The sequence below is a fragment of the Chlorocebus sabaeus genome, chromosome 18 (genome assembly GCF_047675955.1).
Source record: "Chlorocebus sabaeus isolate Y175 chromosome 18, mChlSab1.0.hap1, whole genome shotgun sequence".
NCBI lineage: Eukaryota > Metazoa > Chordata > Mammalia > Primates > Cercopithecidae > Chlorocebus > Chlorocebus sabaeus.
Window position 1 is genome coordinate 56,441,651 of NC_132921.1, and position 24,405 is coordinate 56,466,055.

Sequence of the window (24,405 nt, forward strand, 5' to 3'; positions counted from 1 at the left end):
AGTTAAAATAGTAATGATCATCCTTAAAAAACAAAAAGAAATTGGTGGAAGAAAGTCATTCTCAGCATTGCCACTTGACTCAATGAGTGGGAAAAAAAAAAAAAAAAAAAAAATCCAAAACCAGCCATACATCGTCTGGAGCCAGCTTGGTCTTGGTTAGTTGGAAAACAGGAATGTTCTCCAAGGTTAGTAAACTGTAATGAGTTCCACATAGTTTTCAGGCACCAGAGTTTACAAATCACTGCAGTTTGATTTGTAACTCCATTCACATGTCCACAAGAAATACAGCCTGTGCCGATTTTCCCCATTATTTGCTTAGCCAAACAATACTTTTCCACAACACAGCCCTGCGATCTCAGACACCACCCAGGGACGCCATTTTACGACCCTTGGCACCACATGCCCCTCCGCCGTGTTTTCACAACTCCAGCGTTCCTCCTTTTAGTTGGCAGAAATCAGCAGCTCTGCGTTTCTTGTTATTACTCCTAACGTTTGTTGCTTCCAATGGGGAACGTTTTCTTCTCCGAGAGGCTTTCACCTCCGCCAGGCCTGTGCCTCTGCGGCCCAAGCGCTCTTCCCTTCCAGCCATTCCCCCTTTCTCTCCACAACCCTTGCCGGCTCGGCTCCCACGGAGCCCACGCGGCCTTTCCTGCCCTGGCCGCGCGCGTTTTTCAGCCCCTTCCATCAGGTCTGGCCGAGCTGGCGACCGCGTTCCTTCCCACCGCCTGGCGGGGGCCTGCGGTTCCACCAGGCAAGGGGGCCCCTTGACAGGGCCTGGGCCTTGCTTGCTGCCCTTTGACTGGACCCCCTCATGAGAAAAATTCCCTGGCTAGGGTTCCTCTTGTGCTGGGTGGAATCCAGGCCTTCCTCAGCTTTTCGTCTCCTCTGATCTTGGTGGAGGCCGCCTGAAGAGTCCAGTTCTCCCCACTGTCTCTCCCGCCCGGACGGCCAGGCGGCTTCTAGGTTACTCGCAGGCCAGCTCTGCTAGTGCCCGCTTCACATCTCCCTCCTGCTCTGCTCTTCGCAGCTTTTTTCTATTTTAACTACGTTGGAAGTGAAGATGCTTCATTGTATCCACACCCGAGGTTGTTTTTTATTCTTGGTTTTTGCATCCTAAAAACCATTTAAATGACACTTCTCTCCTATTTTTAGAAAGGTCTATAAACAATGCACTTCCAGGATTGTTCCTTTTTCTCCTTAAACCCTGTGCCTTAGCACTTGCAGTCTTCTAAGAGCTGCTTTTATAGAAATTTTTGTTGGCTGGCTTGAAATACTTTCTATTGCTGTGCATTTTTTGAGCTCACCATGAGCACACTGAATTTCCTCATCAACCCTGAGAAAAAGTTAAAGTTATTTTATAAAACAAAGTGAGACTTAATTTTTAAAAAGAAATGGAGACAAAGAAGTCGATTCACCTAGATTACAGCTAGTAGCTAGCCAAACCCCATTCTCATTCCACACTCCTCAGTCCTGATTCCTTTACACGTTCACTCCGTATAGGTTTATTAATCACTCATTCTGTGCAAGCGTACATCCAAGTCTAGACCTGAAAATGAGAGTTTATCTAAAAATTTTAAAACAGGGTTTTTAAAAGAACAAAATACCTACTTTTCCTCTCTTACTAAAGTGACAGGATCACTGATACTGACTTATTTCGGTATAGGTGCTTGGATTTCATTGTAAAATTCTCACTCCCCGAATATATGGCAGAAATAAAACTCTAGACCATAAGCTTTCATTCGATATTGGTAATTCTTTTCATTCCGATCGTTGTAAGGGAGGCCCCTCTAGGACCAGACAGACTGTGCACAGATCCCCCAATGCTGCTTAACTAGTTGGGCAAGTTAATCATCTTTTCAAGCCTATTTCTTCATCTTTCAAATGAAGATAATGGGTTTGTTACATATATAAAGTACTAAGGATGGTATAAGGCATCTGGAAAGTACTTAATATAGCTCCCTTTTCTTCCCCTGTCAACTGGAAATTCATCATGTTATTAAGAGTGAAGAGTAAAATGTTTTAATAATAGGCAAACAAATCTCATTCTTTTTCATCCTGTATCAAATTGTCCTGGAAACACTAGAAGTAAGTGACTAAGCATAGTTTAGTTTCAAGCCTACTGTTTGATTGATGTGTCAGTGAGAAATGAATGACTAGGTGGCATGCAGTGAAAGAATCCCAGAAAGGTTATAATCCACACCCTGGATAATCACGGGCAATTCATGGAAAGTTGGATAAAACACTAGCTCAAAAATATTTATTGACTTTTAGAAAATAACCCTACCATATGTACTTGCTTTCCTCTTTGCCCTTACTGCCTTCAGAGTAAGGTAACATGAGTTTTTAAAAATGATTTTAAAACATGAGTTTTAAAATTATCTTTAAAAGATTTTTGTTGAAACAAAAATTCACATGCCTTTGTTTTGGGGGAGAGAGGAAAGTAGCTTTCCTACTTGTTTGTTTGTTGTATTTTAAGAGGGGTGGAATTATTGATTTATCATTACACCTGCCCCGCTTCAACCTAAGATTAGAAAATGTGTAATTTCAAAATCATCTTCAGAGCAACAGAATGATGTTATTCCAAATCAGAGAGAGATTTGTTAGGAGATCAGCAAAAGCTTTTCGTTAAAAAATGGAGCCATTTGCCTGCCCACACTGTTAATGAAAGTAAAATGTACCTTTTGGTACAGGAACTGATTTCTAGTATGTAAATTCTATTCTCTGATATGGAATGTTTGCATGTCATTAGCCAGCCCTCTGTGTTTTCACAGTATAGATATGACCACTTTCTATTAACTGAACATATACTAATGTGTGTAGGTTCAGCCTTTATTAATGGGATAAATGATGATAGATGCAAAACACTTTAACTGCAGTACACCATACAAATGTTCATTCCAAAACTGGGAAAAGCATATTATGGATTCTTGTTTTTAAGCATAGTTACCCATGTTCCTGAACAGGTCATATTTTGTGGGTGGCCAAATATTTTTTTGTAATGATGCCTGGCTGTTAAAAAATGCTTTTTGCTGAGACCTAAGAAACTGTAGTGTCTATTGTTATTGGAAAACATGTTCACCTAGATGAGTGGTATTTTAAATTATTCTTTTTTTATCATTAAATGTAGGTGTCAACATACAGGCTTTGCCTTATTTTTAGAAAGTTTGGGATTCATGGGTGACAAAAACTCAGAAAACGATTTCTTAAAAACAAAATTGCTTTTTTAGTAGAATCTGTTTCAAAGACACTTTGGAGCAATAACATTTTTTAAGTAGCAGAGAAGCTTGTTTTAAGTAACACGGGGAAAGATGTGACCTTCCATTACAGTGACAGCACTTAGCCATAATCACCACGTCAGGAACATTTTCTTTGCGGGTGAAAGACAGTGAATAAAAGAATTTATTTGACAAAGCCTAGGACTATTTTGAATGGTCTCATCCTGAGATATTTATCAAGTGGGGACCAACACTTTGCAGACAATCGTGATTTTTCCCTACTGCCATCTTCAAAAGTGCTACCTTTGACAGTGATAAAAGTCACCTCTTAGTCTCAGTGGCCAAATAGTTGATCTAATTGTCTTCACTGTTCCCTCTTTTCTATCACAGAATCGGAAGACTTTTTGATGGTACAGAGCCCATTGTTTTGGACAGTCTCAAACAGCACTATTTCATTGACAGAGATGGACAGATGTTCAGATATATCTTGAATTTTCTACGAACATCCAAACTCCTCATTCCTGATGATTTCAAGGTGAGGGATCCATGTTAAATCACCAATAGCATAAATATGTGATTTTTTTATGTGCTCCAAAAATATATTTCTAGTTCTACATTATTAACATACACCAAGTTGAAAGGTGCCAGAGTTCTCTTTCACATGGTTATGCTGTATTCATGAAATAGTGGATATGGTCATTAAACTTCTACATGACTAAAATAGGATCGCTTTGCATTTAAAGAATTGAATTATAATTCACTTGAACAAACTGAAAAGGAGTTGATTAAATTCAAAGCTCATTTCTGATATGTCTTAGAGAGCTAGAGAACAAAAGAAAACCTCCTTAGCTTAATGAAGACTTCCCCTCCCCGCTCCCAGAAATCGAAAGCATACATGAACAGTAAAATTTTAGAATTGTTCCTTTTACAGGTAGTAACAAGTGTTAAGGTTAGTCACGCTGAGATAGCCCACATTATGCTGGTAACTCTAGGCAATGGAGTCAGACAAGGAGAACAAATAGAAAGTGTTAATATTAGAAGGGAATTCACGAAAATGTAATTTTTGCAGCTGATAATGTTTCTTCAAATGGATGATTCTAAAGAGCCAACTTAATACTATTAGAACTTATAAAGAACTCATTAAAGCAGCTCAATTGAGGATCAATATACACTTTTTTTTTGAGGAGTTTCGCTCTTGTCTCCCAGGTTGGAGTGCAGAGGTGTGATCTTGACTCACCGCAACCTCTGCCTCCTGGGTTCAAGCAATTCTCCTGCCTCAGCCTCCTGAGTAGCTGGGATTACAGGTGCCCACAACCACGCCAGGCTAAGTTTTCATATTTTTAGTAGAGATGGGGTTTTGCCATGTTGGGCAGGCTGGTCTCAAACTCCATACCTCAGGTGATCCGCCTGCCTCAGCCTCCCAACATGCTGGGATTACAGGCATGAGCCACTGTGCCCGGCCAGTCAATAGCCTTTTTAGAGAATAGCAAGAGCCAATTATAAACTATAATAGAAAAATATACAACAAAAATTATAACACCTAGGAATAAACCTAACAAGAGACAAGCGAAGGCTGATTAAGAAAACCACAAATCTCTACATACAACTGTAAAACAGTTGAATAAATGAAGAAACATTCTAGGTTCCTGGATGGGAAACCTCAATATTGTTAAGATGTCAGTTATCCTCAAATTATTCTATATAGTCAGGACAAACCCACTTAAGTAATAGATTTTTCAAAATGAAATTTGAACCATTCATAAAGTTTGTGTAGAAGAAAAAAAAGTGTAAGGATAGCTAGAAAAAAAAGTATTTCTGGTCATAGTAATGGTGATAAAGGTGGGTAATGTGGATGTGTCCTACCAATGTCAAAACAGACTTTCGAGCTATGTTAATTTAAAGGTGTGGTTCTGACAGCGCTGAAATATACAAATCAATGGAGAAGAGTAGGGTCCGGAGATAGATGTACAGGGACACAGGAATTGGATGTACTATAAAGGTGGCATTTCACATCAGTGGGAAAAGCAAGCAGTAGTCAGCAATAGGCGCTGAGACGATCAGCACTGAGACATTTGAGGGAATTGTAAAGCCAGAGCCCTATCCTACATCATAAATTCACAAAATTTCAGAAATAAATACAAAAACAAGGGCAATAAAAGTATTAGGAAAAAATACAAAGAAATTTCTAAAAGTATAATTTTGAGGCAGAAAGGGCCTGTCTAAATGAGACTTCCTACCCAGAAGCTATCTTTTTAAAAAAAAAAGTTGAGTTAAAGACATCATATACAAATAAAAGATAAGTGTCAGACCATAAGAAATATTTTCAACACACGATGAATACCCATCCTAAAAGATCTATCTTAAAAATCTATAAGAAACGTACAAACAACCCAGTGGAAAAAATTTTTTAGCTATGAACAACATTTTCCCAAAGAAAAAAACAGAAATTGGCAATAAACATTTGAAAAGGCGTTCAGTCTCTTTTGTATCAAAGAAACAAAAATAAAATGAGATACTCCCTTTTATCCATTAGATTGGCAAAATTTTAAAAGATGTATAATATACAGTGTTAGGGAACGTACAGTGTGGTTGGAAGTAAAACTCATTAAACATTTTTGGAGGACAATTCAGCAGTAAATATTAAAGTTTCAAATATACATACTCTTTAATCTGCTAGAAATACTCAAATATGTAAAGATATTTATATGTAGGATGTTTATTATAGTCATGTTTATAATAGCAAAAACTGGACTTTCTAAAAAAGTTCAACAGTGACAGATGGTTACAAATATTATAGACTATCCATACTATGGACTAGTTTCAAAGATGTGTTAGATCTATATCTGTTGATATGTGCGGGGGAAATCCCATAATTCCGTGATTCAGTGAAAATATTAAGTTGCAGAACCATATGTATGTTTCTATTTATGTAAAAGATCAGGTATGTATGCATATATAAAAGCACAGAAAAAGATCCAGAAGGGTAGATCCCAAGTTAATGAGAAGCTCAGGGGCCCCTTATTTATCTTCTCCTTCAGGATTTTGAACAGTGGGGCACATGCCAAGGATTATTAGCCAAATGGAAAAGAGAACACAGAGGAGTTGCATCATGTGCACATTTATTTTACATGGAAACAACTATATGCAATTGGCAAGAAAATAGAGAGAGTGTAATAACTGCAGCCAGTGAATGAGCTTCCCGCAGCCCTGGACTGAGCCTGAGGAAGGCGCAGGAGCCCACTGCTCTCAGCCAAGGGCAGTTCCCCAGGCCACCTCAATGGCGTGCATCTCACTGCACTGAGCTTGATTCCAGGCTTTGAAGACATGCGGGCTTGATTTGTGCAACACGGCTCCTAAGCAAAAGCCACTTCATCAGTAGTGATATCTTCCAGCTCAGGAAAGGAAGCATATTGAGGAGCGATTTCTTTTTTATTATTATTATTGTTATTACTATTATTTTATTTCAAGTTCTGGGACGCGTGTGCGGGACATGCAGGTTTGTTACATAGGTAAACGTATGTGATGGTGGTTTGCTGCACCTGTCAACCCATCACCTAGGTATTAAGCCCCGCATGCATTAGTTATGTATCCTGATGCTCTCCCTCCTCCTACCCCTACAGGCCCCATTGTGTGTTGTTCCTCTCCCTATGTCCTTGTGTTCTCATTGTTCAGCTCCCACTTATAAGTGAGAACATGCAGTTTTTGGTTTTCCGTTCCTGTGTTAGTTTGCTGAGGCTAATGGCTTCTAGCTTCATCCATATCCCTGCAAAGGACATGATCTCGTTCCTTTTTATGGCTGCATGGTATTCCAAAGAGCAGTTTCTAATATGGTACCTTCCTAGAGGCTGTTCAAGGATAATTTTCAACGTAGTGTATACAGTTTTTTCTTGGCCTGACAACTTTTGAACCTCTTTCCTGCCTTGTTCTCCAGGCTACTTTATTAATTTGAGCAAAAATTTTATCCAGGGCTCTCAGATCATAGCTGAATTAGACAACACTCTGCAGGCCCAAGGCCAAAGTGCAGTCTCTACCTCCAGCCCTCAGTCTGCACCTGGGGTCACACACTCTCAGACATGATCAAGGGAACTGACTGGGTTTAGACGGCAGCCCCACGTCTTCGAGGCCACGGCTGATGAATAGCATAGTTGAAGAGAGCAGGCCAGCATCCCACAGCAGCTGCAGGTGGAACAGAGAGACCTAGGGAGAGAACGAGGCCTGTTCTTGAAAGCAGGTGCTTGCTGCATGTGGAGACAGGAAGAGGAGTCAGGAAGCTGGGTCCCTGCTCAGGGCACAGATTCCAGCAGTGACCGGCCACTCGTCCAACCTGGCCCCACCAATGTCAGGCGCTCCCCAGTCAGCTCTGGACCCTTTCCCACTTTGGGGAGCAAGTAAGCTCTTGTAGAGAGAAGGGCCAAAGCATGATTTGGAGAGGTGGGGGAATGACTTCTTACTCTCTCATCTTTTCCTAGAGGAAAGGCAGTGGAATTGGAAAGGGGTAAAGGAGAATATTTCACTTTTAGTTCCATGTGCTTTGGTATGAATTTTATCATTAGTTTTTACAGTGAGCAGGCATTCACATATGACTTAGGTCATTAAAATAAAACAATAAAATAACAATTTTAAAATAAAGTTGTCAAAAAAGAAGTCGTCACAGCTACAGACATGTATACTAGTAAAGAAAAACTGCCATAGGATTTCATATTTTTTGCTAAGTTATATATAGCCTGGACTTCATCAGGAGAAGGTTTGGTTAGTACAAATATGAAAATCACCTCATGTTTAGCTAATCGCATTTCCAAATACTGACCCGGAATCCCTGCCTGGATAGTTCATTCGCTCTTTAAACTTTACATGCCCAAAAATGAGCTCCCTCTGCCTGCCTCCCCCTCTGCCACCACCACCACCAAGAACAAAATCTGCTCCTCTTCCTTTGTATCCTATCTCAGTAAAAGATGCCAGATCCACCTGCTTGCTCAAGGAAGGAACCTGCAGTCCTTCTGGACTTTTTCCTCTTCTTCGCCTGCCACACGTGATCTGTCAGTGCGTCCGTCATCTTAACCTCCTGGACGCATCGCGAATCAGTCCGCTGCCCTCATCCTACCTCCCTAGCCCAAGGCCCAGCAGCTCTCTGGACTCCTTGGAATGGCTTCATAATTGGAGTCCACGCTCCCACTCTTAACCCCTTTTTGACTCACTCTCTGCATGGAAACTGAGATGCTTTTTAAAAATTCAACTTTTAATTTTGACATCATTATAGATTTGCATGCAGTTGTAAGAAATAATAGAGATGTGGTGTTACCCAGCCCCCCCAGTAATAACATCTTGCAAAATACTATCACAACCAGGATATTGACACTGATACAGTCAAGGTTCGAAACAGTTCCATCACCACAAGGATCCTTCCTCTAGTCCTTTGACAGTTACACCCACCTTTTCTCTCTCCCTGCCACTATCTCCTACCCCATCCCTGACCATGTGACACTTTTTAAAAAGGATACTGTATCAGGAGTTGCTCCTGCTTGAAACTCTGCAGGAACTTTCTCTTGTTCCTGAAACTGTGGAATGAAGAAGATAAACCAAGCTTTTCAAGAATTAAAGTTAGTTTGACTCAGAAGTCTTACTGAGGTCCTACACAGGATTTCAGCCCACAGCTTGTATACAGGCGGTGGAGGTTCAGTACACGGAAAATCACATGATGCTTGCTCAGACGCCACAAGCAGAATACATCGAGCTTTGGGTGTAAGAGTACAGCGTGTTATAGATTACAGAAGCGTCCTCACCAACCTGTCAGACGTTATCTCATATGGAAGAAAAGGCAAGGACTAGGGTCATGTATCTCTTAAGGAATGTAGTGACTCAGGCAGGAGACCTGGGGGGGCCGTATGCTCGGCTCTGTTGTGTCTTCAAGGCATTTTCCTGGAGAGCTGCACGTCCTCCCAGAGTCAGAGGGTCAAGCAGAAATGAGCAGCCACGGCTTCTTCCATTCATTCCTCTGTCTCACAGAGCAAAGTACTACATCCCTGTCACAGCCCACAAGGCCCAGAAGGCTCTAGCCTCTGCCCACCTCACCCACTCTCACCCTCCACATGTCCCTACAGGACTTCTCTCTGTGCCTCAGACACACCCTCCTCTTGCCCCCTGACAAATGCCCCTCTGTGGGCCTACACAGCCATTCTCCTGGCCTTTACTGGATTTTAGGACTCATCTTTTTCACCACGTCCCCCAGCAAACCTACCTGGGCCCAATGTAGCTTAGGCTCACCTGTACCCCCGATTCTGCATGCACACACAGTGCGTCTGTCACTCACTGTGCAGCACCATCTGGCCGGCTGTGAGGTAGGGATGCTTCCGGCTACGAGAGTGGGAATAGCCAATGAACAGCGGCTTACACTATTGGAGATTCATTTTTCTCACGTGAGAAGTCAGAGGCCTGTGGTTGTTGGCAGAGGTATCTGCCCAGCAATGTTATCGAGGACCAGGAGGCTTTCTGTCTTTTCGTTTTGCCATCCTCAGTGTTGACATTCTGGCTTCATACCTGTCACCTCAAGATCATATGGTGACTGCATCACGGCACCAGGCATCGCCATTCCAGGCGTCACATCCTCAGTCAAGGCAGGAGAAAGGGGCAGACACCTTTTCAACTCACAAGACTCTGTCCTTGTCAGACAATCCCACAGAAGACTTTCCCTTTGTGGCTCATCGGCCAGAACGGAGCCTCCCCTTGGTGGCTGAGAAAGGGATTTTTTTTTTTTTTTTTTTTTTTTGCTTATTTTTAGCCTCTGTAGTAAGAGAAATAGGCAAGGGAGAGAGGTTGAAATGGCTGTTAGGGAAGCAAGCCAGCAGCATCTGTCCCACACGCTCAGCACCTGCCACATATTAAGCATGTAAATATTTGTGGCGTGAGTGAATGAACGCATGGATGGGTAAATAGATGAGTGGCGTGAGCTTCACATTCAAACTAGGCTCTGGCTCCCACCAGTTCATCTGAAACCTGCTGATTTACTTCCTGATGTTTGGACTCTGGATATTTTGTGTATATATCTTCACTTCCTTGCCGCATTTTATAAAGTTCTTGCAGTCAAGGACTATTTTTTTTTTTTTTTTTTTTTGAGATGGTCAGTGTTGCAATCTTGGCTCACTGCATCCTCTGCCTCCCAGGTTCAAGCGATTCTCCAGGCAGGGACATTTTTATGTTTTTCCAGAGGACATTGTGTGTTGGGCACATAATCAATGCTTAGTATTAATTCACTGAAATACAGCAAAAAAGGGTTAAAAGAGATGCAGGAAGCTGCAATCTAAATATGAGTAGGCAATGCACTTCTTTTCAAAGTTATACGGGACTAAGTAGAAAATACAAAACGTGTAATATCATCATTGTGTGCTGCTTATCAGAATAATATTAATTTATAATTCCCATTATTAAAAAGGACGCAGGCTGCAGGGAATCACAAACGAATATATTGGGAATTACAGTTAGAAATGATAATAGCCGTTCATTTTTAGTTGCAGTATGTTCCAGAAACTGAGCCAGGTATTTTAGGCATGTACTTTGGTTTAACCCTCAGCACGTAAACCTACATAGCAGGTGTTATTTTTCCTCCAAGAGCATTCAGGTTAGATGCTGGGGAGGGAAAAACTTCCACACGGAGTTCAGCTGTGGCCGGTTTCCTTAAGGACTCACCCGCCCACCTGCCTAGGATTGGCACAGCTGCTTCTCTGCACCTTTTGCGTGCTTCCTGCGGATTCCAGAGCCTTTAAAGACCTGCTATTTATCAATCCTAAGTACCAAACACACCCTTTAATTGGCTAAGGATTTAGCTGTAACCCACGCTTGAGGAAAAACAAACAAAAGCATGTCAAATGAAACTCACCTATCCCAGGGCCTTAAAACATTTCCCACAGAACCTCTGGGTGACAGGCTGTAAATTACAGTACTGGGTGTTCTGGAACCTGGGAGGGGCAGCGGAAGCTGAAGGGGTCCTTCCGCTCTGGTGGCTGGTGATGGAACTGCATCAGCAGGAGCAGTGCAGTTTACAGGAGTCACAAATACAGGTACACAGAGGAGCTTTGAGTCTGTGCGTCCCGAACAGTACTATTGGTGCTTTCTTCCTCGTCAGAGTTTTCTCTTTTACCTGGGAGGGACATGGTTTTTGGGGTTTTTTGGTTTCTTTGAGGTCTTGCTTTGTCGCCCAGGCTGGAGTGCAGTGGCGTGATCTCGGCTCACTGCAACCTCTGCCTCCCGGGTTCAAGCAGTTCTTTTTCCTCAGCCTCCCAAGTAGCTGGAACTACAGGCGTGTGCCACCACGCTCAGCTAATTTTTACATTTTTAATACAAATGGGGTTTCACCATGTTGGGCAGGCTGGCCTCAAACTCCTGACCTCAAGTGATCTGGCTGCCACAGCCTTCCAAAGTGCTGGGATTATAGGTGTGAGCCACCGCGCCCGACTGGGACATGGTTTTTTGCATGAGGAGAGAATCTCTTTCACTACGTTTGCTGGGGAGAATGTTTGTTGATTACCTGCTTCTCTCCCTAGCCATTTAATACTGCGTGAGCAAGTGCATGCAATCCTGAAAAAACAAGATCCTCCACCCCTAAAATCTCATTCTGCAAATGTGCTGTCCAAGCTGGATACCCATTTCATCTTTGAGATAATTTCATATTTTAGAACACCATTTAAGTGGCAGCCGCTTGTGTCCTGGCTTCCATGGAAAGCTGTTGAGATCTGTTCTCTGCATAAGTGATTACAGAACTTTTCTGCAGTGTTTTATTATGGATATGACTGCCCCTCTTCCCTTAATTTTCCCCTCTCTCCACTTTTACTGATTTGCTCATTTTTGCTTTATGCCCTGCACATGCACATGTACGCATGCATATTCACACATGCACACATGTGGTTGCAGCTCTCAGCACACCAAGAGTCTAGAGCTTTGGCCCCATTTTTTATGGAGAACCATACAATTCTCTCTCTCTCTCTGTAGCCTTTTATCTTTAATGTTGTCTTTGGTAAGTGTCCCCCATGTTGCTGACATCTTTCATTTTCTATCTGTATGAATGTCCACCATTCCTAGACATAGACAAATTTTCTGGCAGGCAGCTCCCTTACCTAGCCCTGGATATGTTCAAAAGTCTATTGGGTATTTTTTAAAATAATTAATTTAAAAAAAATTTTTTTTTTTTTTTTTTTGAGACAGAGTCTCGCTCTGTCACCCAGGCTAGAGTGCAGTGGCACGATCTCGGCTCACTGCAACCTCCACCTCCAGGGTTCAAGTGATTCTCCTGTCTCAGCCTCCCAAGTAGCTGGGATTACAGGCACCCACCACCATGCCCACCTAATTTTTGCATTTTTAGTGGAGATGGGTTTTCACCATATCGATAGGCTGATCTTGAACTTCTGACCTCAGGTGATCCACCCACCTCAGCCTCCCAAAGTGCTAGGATAACAGGCATGAGCCATTGTGCCCAGCCTTAAAAAATTTTTTTGAGACAGGGTCTTGTGCTGTCACCCAGGGTGGAATGCAGTGGTGCGATCATAGCTCACTGCAGTCTCAGCCTCCCAGGCTCAAGCAGTCCTCCCGACTCAGTGCCCCCGAAGTAGCTGGGGCTGCAGGCTTGCACCACCACACTCAGCTAATTTTTTTTTAAATTTATTTTTTATTATTATTATACTTTAAGTTCTAGGGTACATGTGCATAACGTGCAGGTTTGTTACATATGTATACTTGTGCCATGTTGGTGTGCTGCACCCATCAACTCGTCAGCACCCATCAACTCGTCATTTACATCAGGTATAACTCCCAATGCAATCCCTCCCCCCTCCCCCCTCCCCATGATAGGCCCCGGTGTGTGATGTTCCCCTTCCCGAGTCCAAGTGATCTCATTGTTCAGTTCCCACCTATGAGTGAGAACATGCGGTGTTTGGTTTTCTGTTCTTGTGATAGTTTGCTAAGAATGATGGTTTCCAGCTGCATCCATGTCCCTACAAAGGACACAAACTCATCCTTTTTTATGGCTGCATAGTATTCCATGGTGTATATGTGCCACATTTTCTTAATCCAGTCTGTCACTGATGGACATTTGGGTTGATTCCAAGTCTTTGCTATTGTGAATAGTGCCGCAGTAAACATACGTGTGCATGTGTCTTTTTAGCAGCATGATTTATAATCCTTTGGGTATATACCCAGTAATGGGATGGCTAGGTCATATGGTACATCTAGTTCTAGATCCTTGAGGAATCGCCATACTGTTTTCCATAATGGTTGAACTAGTTTACAATCCCACCAACAGTGTAAAAGTGTTCCTGTTTCTCCACATCCTCTCCAGCACCTGTTGTTTCCTGACTTTTTAATGATCGCCATTCTAACTGGTGTGAGATGGTATCTCATTGTGGTTTTGATTTGCATTTCTCTGATGGCCAGTGATGATGAGCATTTTTTCATGTGTCTGTTGGCTGTATGAATGTCTTCTTTTGAGAAATGTCTGTTCATATCCTTTGCCCACTTTTTGATGGGGTTGTTTGTTTTTTTCTTGTAAATCTGTTTGAGTTCTTTGTAGGTTCTGGATATTAGCCCTTTGTCAGATGAGTAGATTGCAAAAATTTTCTCCCATTGTGTAGGTTGCCTGTTCACTCTGATGGTAGTTTCTTTTGCTGTGCAGAAGCTCTTTAGTTTAATTAGATCCCATTTGTCAATTTTGGCTTTTGCTGCCATTGCTTTTGGTGTTTTAGACATGAAGTCTTTGCCCATGCCTATGTCCTGAATGGTACTACCTAGGTTTTCCTCTAGGGTTTTTATGGTATTCGGTCTAACATTTAAGTCTCTAATCCATCTTGAATTAATTTTCGTATAAGGAGTAAGGAAAGGATCCAGTTTCAGCTTTCTACTTATGGCTAGCCAATTTTCCCAGCACCATTTATTAAATAGGGAATCCTTTCCCCATTTCTTGTTTGTCTCAGGTTTGTCAAAGATCAGATGGCTGTAGATGTGTGGTATTATTTCTGAGGACTCTGTTCTGTTCCATTGGTCTATATCTCTGTTTTGGTACCAGTACCATGCTGTTTTGGTTACTGTAGCCTTGTAGTATGGTTTGAAGTCAGGTAGCGTGATGCCTCCAGCTTTGTTCTTTTGACTTAGGATTGTCTTGGAGATGCGTCAGCTAAGTTTTCATTTTTTGTAGAGACAGAGTCTCACTATGCTGCCATAGGTTGATCTCAAACTCCTGGGCTCAAGCAATCCTCCTGCCTCAGCCTCCCAAAGTGCTGGGATTACAGGTGTGAGCCACCACCACATCCAACCTCTATTGTTTATTTTTAATAACGTTTTAATATTATAGAAGAAGTACATGTACATTGTAGAAAATTTAAAAATATAAACAAACCAAAAGAAAAAAAAAAAACTATACCATATGTTCCCACCACTCAGCTTGCCGATGGTAAAACATTAGTGAGTAGCCTTCTGGATCTTTTCCTGTGCTTATTTTGGACAATAACCTTTACCTTTCCATTTTCAAAAAAAAAAACCAATTATTTCCTCTAATTCTGCAATTATATTCGCGTTTCCCTGCTTGACCCCACAATGCCTTTTACAACTTGCTGGAGACTGGGCCTTGTCGTGTGTAGTTTAGCTCATGAATCTATCCCCTAATTTCCTGTAAACTGGAAGTCATCTCTAAAGACATGATGGGTTTAAGTTAGACATGTTGGGGAGAATACATCACAGTGATGCTGTTTGCTTCATGTTACATCACAGTAGCAAAGGCATGTGGTTGAGCCACCATTAATGATGCTAGGAATGAACTGATCATTGGATCAAGGTGAGTTGCATGCTCCTTAGGCTGCAATATAAACGATCTCTGTCAAGCTCAGAGTAACATTTGGGGCCAAACAATTCTTTGTGATGGGGGTGTCCTGTGCAATGTAGGGTTTTCAGCAGCATCCCTCCCTACCCATCAAATTCCACTAGCACCCGCTTCCTGGTTGCAACAACCAAGAGTGTCTCCAGACCTTGCTAAATGCCCTCTAGTGTCAAAATTACTCCTGCTCGAGAACCAGTCGCCAGCTTAAGGAAAAGTTAAAGGGAGTATTGACAGGAAGCGCTTACTAGTTTACCTCATAGAATTAGTGGAAGCTTTCTCTCAGGGGTGGAAACACCAGGACCACCCTGAGGACTTCAATTGCAGGAGCTGCTATTAACATGTGCCAGTCTCAGCAAGCCCAGGGCCTCTTTTCCCTCCCTTGGTCCTACAGAGACACCATCTGATTGGCTCAGCTTGGCTCTGATGCCTGCCCTTTAGCCAATGTGGCAGCACACACATTGCTTCTAGGTCCTCATTCCTGTGGGTAGAACTTTCTCGGAGAAGGCAGAGTGGCAACCTGGGTAGGCCCCCACTCACTGGAGTTTCTTCACCGGTATTTGCGGGAGTGCCCACTCAGGACATGCCCCAGACCACGGCCTCAGCTGCCGCCACCAAGGCTGTATCTGTGGTCTGTTGACTGGCGTTGTCTAGTACTGCCCATGCCCTCTTTTCTCCTCCCAAGGATATTTTCCCGGAGGCAGGACTGGGAGGATGGGAGAGCAGCCAGCCCCAGCCCCGGCACCATTTCTGATGGTGTCTCTGGTCCCCACCCTCAGCACGCTCTAGACATCAGGCCTAGCTCCTGTGGTGTGGCGTCCTCGTGACTTACCAAGCCAGGGTGTTGTTTCCGAATGCTGGTGGGCCTGCCTTCCGTCCCGCCATCAGCACCCTGGCACGGCCACCTGTGTGTGCTTCTGTCTGTAAGACGGGGAGTGGAGACAGTGGCAGGGCATAGACGGGGACACTGCTGCTGCTTCCATTTCTTTCAGTAGCCATCAAGACTAATCCTAGTCTGGGTATCCTTGACCCAGGAAACAAGAGTAGTCAGGAGAAGCTGGGAGTCAGTGCCCCTGGATGGGGAGGGGACCGCCTGGTGAGAAATATCAAGTAGTGGCAGGAGAAAAGGGGCACATGGGCCAGTCCCTCCAGGCTTTGAAGAAAAGAAAGAATGGGCCAGGCACGATGGCTCACGCCTGCAATCCCAGCATTATGGGAGGCTGAGGTGAGCAGATCACCTGAGGTCAGGAGTTCAAGACCAGCCTGGCCAACATGGTGAAACCCCATCTCTACTAAAAATACAAAAATTAGCCGGGCCTCATGGTGGGTGCCTGTAATCCCAGCTACTCTGGAGGCTGAGGCAGGAGAATCTATTGAACCTGGGAGGCAGAGGTTGCAGTGAGCCGAGATCATGCCATTGCACTCCAGCCTGGGCAATGAGAGAGAAACTCCATGAAAAAAAGAAGAGAGAGAGAGAGAGAGAGGGGAGAGAGAGAGAGAGAGGGAGGGAGAGAGGGAGGGAGGGAGGGAAGGAAGGAAGGAAGGAAGGAAGGAAGGAAGGAAGGAAGGAAGGAAGGAAGGAAGGAAGGAAGGAAAAAAGAAAAGAAAAGAAAAGAAATAAATTATTCCAGCCCAAAGGAGTATTACAAGCCAGGGCAATTAAGAGCTTTAGTACCCCAAACACTGAAAAAACTGCAGTGGCCACTCCCCCAACCTCCCGTCCCTGACAAGAAAAACAAAATCTTTACAATCAAAGGAAAGTAAGTGCTGCAGAGATTTGTCTTTTCTTGTGATGACCGCTACTTGGATGCTGTTTTGGAAATGGGAAAGGTAAAATCCTCTCATTTTCTGGGCACCCCTGCTTTGTTGGTGGTACCCCTGATACATAGGTGCCCTGCCTGCTAGGGAACCACCCACTGCTGAGGGTCCCAAGAGCAGGATCCCACTGCCCTGAGCCTGGGGATGGGGAGAGCTAGAGCTCCTGGGAGGTATTACAGACATTCCCCAGAGAAAAATCCTTTTTGTGCTCACGGTACCTTCCACGGCATCTGGCACCTACACAGGTTTTAAAATGAAATAGGTGAACAGTTGAGTTGCCTTTTGAGTGTTAAGGACCTGTCAGCTACTGAGTAGAACCTCAGGTACATTCAGAAAATAAGCCTTTGAACTGTTTCGCAGAACCATTGACTGTGAGGGGAAGTTTGCCCCAGTCCTCAGAACCTGTGAATACGATGCTTGACATGGCAAAGAGGACTTTGCAGATGTGATTAAGTTAAGGGTCTTAAGATGGGGGGAGATTAGCCTGGATAATCCAGGCGGGCTCTGTATAATCACAGGGGTCCTTATTTGAGGGAGGCAGGAGGGCCGGGGTTAGAGAAGATGGGATGAGGGAAGTGATGTGCTTGCTGGCCATGGGCCAAGGAATTTTTGCAGCCTCTGGATGCTGGAAAAGATGAGGAAGTGGATTTGTCCCCACAGCCTCCAGAAGGAAGGCATCCCTGCTGGCACCATGACTTCAGCTCAGTGAGATCCATTTCCGACTTCTGACCTGGAGAACTGTAAGGGAATAAATTTGTGTTGTTTTAAGCCACCAAAGTTGTGGTAGTTTCTCACAGCAGCAGTAGGAACCTGTTACACTGAATATATCGTTTTCCTCCCTCTAGGGAGGATGTTTTCTGAATTCCAATTATTTAATCAAGAAAGAAGTTTCAAAACCTGGCCTGTTTTTTTGGAGTCCACCACCCGTGTCTGTTTTCTTGTCCCATGTACCTGTCCTCGGGATCTTAGGGAAGCTCATGTGTGAAATTATTGTAATTCTTAAATTATTTAGAAGTATGTATTCAGGCTGGGCGTGGTGGCTCATGCCTGTAATCCAAGCATTTCGGGAGACCAAGGCAGGCGGATCACCTGAGGTCAGAAGTTCGAGACCAGACTGGCCAACATGGCGAAACCCCGTCTCTACTAAAAATACAAAAAATTAGCCGGGCATAGTGGCAGGCGCCTGTAATCCCACCTACTCGGAAGGCTGAGGATGGAGAATCACTTGAACCCAGGAGGCAGAGGTTGCAGAGAGCCGAGATCATGCCACTGTACTCCAGCCTGGACGACAAAAGCGAAATGCCATCTCAAAAAAAAAAAAAGAAAAAGAAAAAAAGAAAAAATAGTATTCTAAGATTTTGAAATGATTTAAACATGATAATAGGTCTGTGAGTAACTGGTTTCCCTTTAACTATATAGGGGGCTAAGCAAGAAATACAGATGGTGTTTTTTTTTTTTTTTTTTTTTGATGGGTCTTTCTTGGTCTCCTAGGCTGGAGTGCAGTGATGCAAACATAGCTCACTACAGCCTCAACTTCGCTGGGACCACAGGCCCAGACCACCACACTCAGCTGATATTTTCACTTTTTGTAGAAACGGGGTCTCCCTTTGTTGCCCAGGCTGGTCTGGAACTCCTGGCCTCAAGTAATCCTCCTGCCTCCGCCTTCCAAAGTGCTGGAATTACAGGTGTGAGCACTGTGCCTGGCCAGATGGTGCTTTCTTTTTTTTTTTTTTTTTTTTTTTTTGGAGACAGAGTCTCACTCTGTCACCCAGGCTGGAGTGCAGTGGCCGGATCTCAGCTCACTGCAAGCTCCGCCTCCCAGGTTCACGCCATTCTCCTGCCTCAGCCTCCGGAGTAGCTGGGACTACAGGCGCCCGCCACCTCGCCCGGCTAGTTTTTTGTATTTTTTAGTAGAGACGGGGTTTCACCGTGTTAGCCAGGATGGTCTTGATCTCCTGACCTCGTGATCCGCCCGTCTCGGCCTCCCAAAGTGCTGGGATTACAGGCTTGAGCCACCGCGCCTGGCCCCAGATGGTGCTTTCTTAATCAGAGAAGATAAAATGGATATGGGACCAGGGCAGAAGAGTGACAGCAGCTAGCACGCTCTTGAGTTGCTTTGCTGAAAGCTCATTGCTCAGAAGGGAGGAAAAGCGGATGTTGTGAATTCATTTCCTTCAGAAACACAGGTGCTGAACCTGCTGCTGCCGCATAAACTCCTGCCTATTTTCACCAAGAACCTTGGAAACAAGAGACCAGTCATCTCAAGTTTATAAAAGCCCCAGAAAGGACATTGCCAGATTAGAACAAAGGCTTAAGGAAAGATTTCTGAAGATTCAGAGGCCTGAAGGAAATAAGCACAAGGCCAGAGAACCTAACAAAAACACACTAAACTTTAAAAACCATGGTACTTAGAGAGTCAAGTTAAATGATCCCGTTTAAGGAAGGAAAGGAGGTTTCTAAAGGCAGCAGCCAGCGGGACTGACTCTGCTTTGCGGGTTCATTTCTGATGAGCTGAAACTGTAAGCGGGTGTTAGGCAGGATAGAAAGACAGACACAAAGGAGCCTGCCAAGAAAATGAATGGCCAGCGTGCACTTCACGGTGTGCAGAAAATGGTAACGCAGCAAGGACCATTTCAGTTCTCCAGCCGGCCAGTGCTTAGAGGCAAGGCAGCATGGTGAGTGGCCGCCGGAGAGAAGCATGAGCACTTGGCTGTTCTCTGTCATCTGCTCCCCATGGCGCAGCAGTGACTCTACTCTGGAGACCAGATAGAACAACATAGTAAAGGAAAAAATGGAGCCAGGATGGTCAAGAGAGAATAAAAGAACACCTGGTGGCTTAAAGCAGTTCAAGGCTAGGCCCGTGAGACCATAGCCCAGGGGCAACATGACCTTCATAGGAGCACTTCTGAATTCTCGCTTTAATAAACCCTAGCAGGATCCCAGAGTGGTCACTGAGCAGGGCCAACATCTGAAAAGGGCCAGTGTTTCTCGACTTTTCCAAGAGTAGGTAACAAGGAATTGGAGCAACATTATGTTGCGAGCCTCACTACCCATCCAGGGCCAGACCTCAGAGTGGATTATTAAACAAGTGGCTTGTGAACCTAGAGGGAAGAAAAGATGGTGAGGACTCAGGGTCAGTGTGGGGAGGACTTCTAACCCCAAGTCCTGTTAGCTTCATTCACTTCATTCACTTTGGACACATTGGGAGATCAGGGCTTTGTCCGCCACCATGCCCAGCTAATTTTTGTATTTTTAGTAGAGATGGGGTTTCGACATGTTGGTCAGGCTGGTCTCAGACTCCTGACCTCAGGTAATCCACCCACCTTGGCCTCCCAAAGTGCTGGGATTACAGGCGTGAACCACTGCGCCCAGCCGATAAGTGGTATTTTCACTGGAGTCTAGATCCTTCCTTGTGCTAAATTTTGTAATTAAATCTCACAAGAAAATAAAAGCAATAGCGTAAGTTCTCACTTCTCTTTCTTGTGTAACTCTCATTGCCGTTTTAAAATCTTGAGAGCTGTCATCTTGGTAACTAAGTATTTAGGTCAGTATCTTAGAGTTGGTGTGATGCCAAGATGACAAAGGCCTGGAGTGGGGATCCCAGGTAGAACCAGGAGGAACCTGCAGTGGCTTCCCCACTCCTACCCCTCAGGCTGGGCTAGGGGCCCTGGTTCTGCCCTGTCTTAAGAGTGGCCACACCTCAGCCTAGTTTTCAACTCCTTAAAGCAAAACAGTATCTCCTCTGGGTCAGGAGGCTAAGCAGGTAGAAACATGTGCAAGGAAGATTTTCAGAGCAATGGGCTCCTTTCCTGCAAGGAACCAAGACTCCTGTGGTAAGGGGGTTGCCAGGAAAAGGACAGAATAAAGCAGCAGCCCATTCCACTGAGATGAGTGTCGTCATCAGCATCTTCTACTGGGTCCGAGTTTCTTTATATGGAAAGTGGATTACCCACCTCAAGGCCGCCAAGTACTCTCATCTCTCCATGCTGTTTTCTCTGGAAGTGTTGAATAATGCCCCTACTGCTGCTCCTGCTATTGCTTGATTTGCAAGAGAAGAAGCAAAGTGCAAAATGAAAATAATTATCCCATGGTCATCTTCTGCTTCTCTTGCTCTAACCCATCTGGACATCAGGGGCCTCTTTGAAGCACTCGGACCACATGTTTGCAACACTGGCTGTCGTGCAGGCACCGGGCATCCCCTGCCAGCTCTTGCCCATGGACGGAAGGCACAAATGCCTGTGTCAGCTGATTAAAATGTTCTCAGTCAACGTGTCTAGACAAGTATCCACTTATCTCACACCCAGAAATGATTGTGGCCATAGCTACGTTTAGCCATAACATTGACCTGCTTGTTAACATTGTTCCTGAGTTGCTGCCTCCCCCTCATTCTCTTTTGTCTTCCCATTCAGTGGCTTACGTGTGTGTTTTAATACCTGTTTTGTTAGATTTCTGTTTCAATTCAATAGATTATTTTGAGGGTGGAGGAAAGGAAACCATGCCAAAAGACCAGGTGTTCATGCTTTCAGAAATGCAGAAATGGACAGGTTTTCTTCACTGCACATCTTGCAGGAATCAAGGCCTAATGTTGTTTATGTCTCTGACTCTATGATGGCAGCTCCAACAGGTGGCACAGGGCAGTACACTCGCCTTCCAGATCTCCACCAGCCTCCCCCGAACCATCACAGATCAACACCCAAGTTCAAGTAAAAGCCACGTGCCTGCCCTCCAGGTGCCCATCCCCGCCTGTCTGTAGCCTCATATCTGTCCCACACACTCCTGTAGCCACCAAAGGTGACCCGGAGCTTCTGCTGAAGGGTACCTATTGGCAAGGTTGTGCCTCCCCTTGGTCAATGTATGCGTTCCATCCAAGAGGACAGAAATCGGGTTCTCAGCGACACAAGCAAACTTGAAACACCCAGAGACATTTTTTCTACTAAAAGGAACAAGTCTTGGGTGAATCTTTTCACATCTCACTTTTCTCATCTGCAAATGGGAATAATAAAGGTTCCTAATTCACTGGGCAATGATGAGGGTTACAGGATTTAAATCATGTAAAAAGGCCTGACCAGCCCTAATCTGCTTAGCTCCTTTTATCCTCACTGAATGAATGAATGCAAATTGAGCCTCTACGAACCTGTCGCAAGTGAAAAACGCACATGCAGATTTGATTATTGACATAACAAGAGGTGGAAAAAATCACCTCTTACATGTGGACATGTTCAGTACTTTATGTTTGCAGTTTGCACTGTGAAATACTTTTTTTTTTTTTTTTCCAGGACTACACTTTGTTATATGAAGAGGCAAAATATTTTCAGCTTCAGCCCATGTTGTTGGAGATGGAAAGATGGAAACAGGACAGAGAAACTGGTCGCTTTTCAAGGCCCTGTGAGTGCCTCGTCGTGCGTGTGGCCCCAGACCTCGGAGAAAGGATCACACTAAGCGGTGACAAATCCTTGATAGAAGAAGTATTTCCAGAAATTGGCGACGTGATGTGTAACTCTGTCAATGCAGGCTGGAATCACGACTCGACCCACGTCATCAGGTTTCCACTAAATGGCTATTGTCACCTCAACTCAGTCCAGGTATAGCATTGTTACACACTGTGTGCATCAAATGTCACTCTCACCGTTGTCACTTAACCTTGCCCTCACATAGTGCCTTTCCTCCAAAGAGCTGAGAAGCTCTCAGTGACACTTCTGTTGGGTAGGTGAATTATCACCCTCTACAGCAGTCATTCCGTAAGTCTTGTGATTATGCCAGGTGCTGGGATCAGCACTGGAGATACAGAAGGGACAGATATAGAACACAACAGCTGGGCACGGTGGCACACGCGTATAGTCCCAGTCACTCCAGAGGCTAAGGCAGGAGGATCACTTGAGCCCAGCAGTTCAGGTTCAGCGAGACAAACAGAGAACAAGATGGACAGCTCTGTGTTCATGGAACTGCATTATGGGAGTGGAGTGGGAGGCAAACAGTCAACATAAATATATTGCCCAGGAGGTGGTAAGTGGATTTCTGGGGTAGAGTATGCTGGGCATATTGAGGACTATCTGGAAAGCCAGTTTGGCTTGAAGAAAGTGAATCAGGGAGAGAGTGCCCAGACAGGAGGGAAGATCAGGGACAGATCATGGAGAGCCTCGTTAGGGGGTGGCAAGTGCCCTAGGATTGTTCATTTTGGCCCCTTTTGGTTTGGGTTCATTTGTGTATGTGAGCCAAATGGAAATCCACTGGAGGGTTTTGAGCAGAAGGGAGAACTGACAGAACTCGTATTTTAAAGTGAACACTGTGACAGCAGCTAGAGAATAGGAGAAGCGAGGAGACCAGGCAGCAAGCTGTGGTACAAGCAGTTGAGAAGTGTCCAGTTCTGAGTGTCTGGAGGATAGAGCTAATAAGGTTTTCTGACGGCTGTGGGTTGTGAGACATAAGCCCGGGATGACTAAGATTTGTGACAGAGGAACTGGGTGAGTGGAACTGCCATTTCTTGAGATGGAGAAGTCTAGGGGAGCAGGAGATGTGGGGGTGGAATTCAGAACTCAGAGGCTAACATGTGCTGAGCACCGACTCTCTGCCCTACCCTGGGCCAGGGCCTGAACATGCGTTGTCGTCTTACAACCGTAACAGGTGAGCACTGTTAATCCCCTCTGTCTTTCTGATGAGAAGGCAGAGGCGCACCTGGGTCTCGATTCCAGCTCCGTGTGACACAAAACCGTTGGAAGTCAATAGAGTGAGGGTTCTAGTTTTTTCCCTCTTTTTAACTGGAATGGGCCCATGAAGTTGTTCAGTATTTAGTCAGCAGAACCCTTCCCAAAGCACAGAGACTCGAAGCACCCACTCTTCCGTGCTGCCTCTTAAGGATTGTTCCATGATTATTTATAACTCTTTAAATGTATGAACAGATGTCTGAGAACAGAAGAGCAGAAAATTCTGGCAGAAAATGTTCCCTAAGCATGCTAGCGGAAGGCACATGCTCCCAGGCGGCGGGGCGGCCGCTGGGTCGCAGGGTTGCATTCTCACCTGTGTGGAGAGCGCCCCCTGGAGGTGTGTGGCGCTCCCGCATGGCCCTGCACAGCGTTCCTGAGACGGTCTCAGCAGTTTAAACCTCTTTAAAAGCCAGAAAGCCGGTCCCCTTCCACACGACAGCCTGCCCTGGCTGCCACTGGAGCAGACAGAGGGGCAGAACCATTCAGAGCCAGGACAGGAAGGCCTCGGCCACACCCTGGGGCCAGTGAATAACGATCGTCAATTCATATGCTTGACAGTTTCCCACGCCAGATGTGGAAATTTTCATCTGGATTAACGTGATCGTATGACACAGCCATGACCTACCCTTGCTTCCTGCTCCACTGACCAAGAAATAGTCACCAGCCTGTGGGCACGCAGAGACTCTGGGATAAGGCTTATGACACCCTATACCTCACTAAGTTGTTATATGATCACTCAGTTTAAGGAACTTTGCTGTGAACGTGTTGTTGTTTCCAAAGTAATGGCTCCATCAGCTGTTTGCATTACATTGAAATAAGCTTT

The 24,405-nt window shown here is 44.6% G+C and overlaps 1 protein-coding gene across 1 annotated transcript in view; it reads left to right on the plus strand.

Annotated features, from left to right (window-relative positions):
* KCTD1 (potassium channel tetramerization domain containing 1) overlaps positions 1-24,405 on the plus strand; it is a 95,650-nt gene that overhangs the window by 68,589 nt on the left and 2,656 nt on the right. The window contains 2 exon segments of the mRNA XM_007974393.3: positions 3,606-3,750; positions 22,158-22,463. Of these exon segments, the coding sequence (XP_007972584.1) occupies positions 3,606-3,750; positions 22,158-22,463 (451 nt within the window).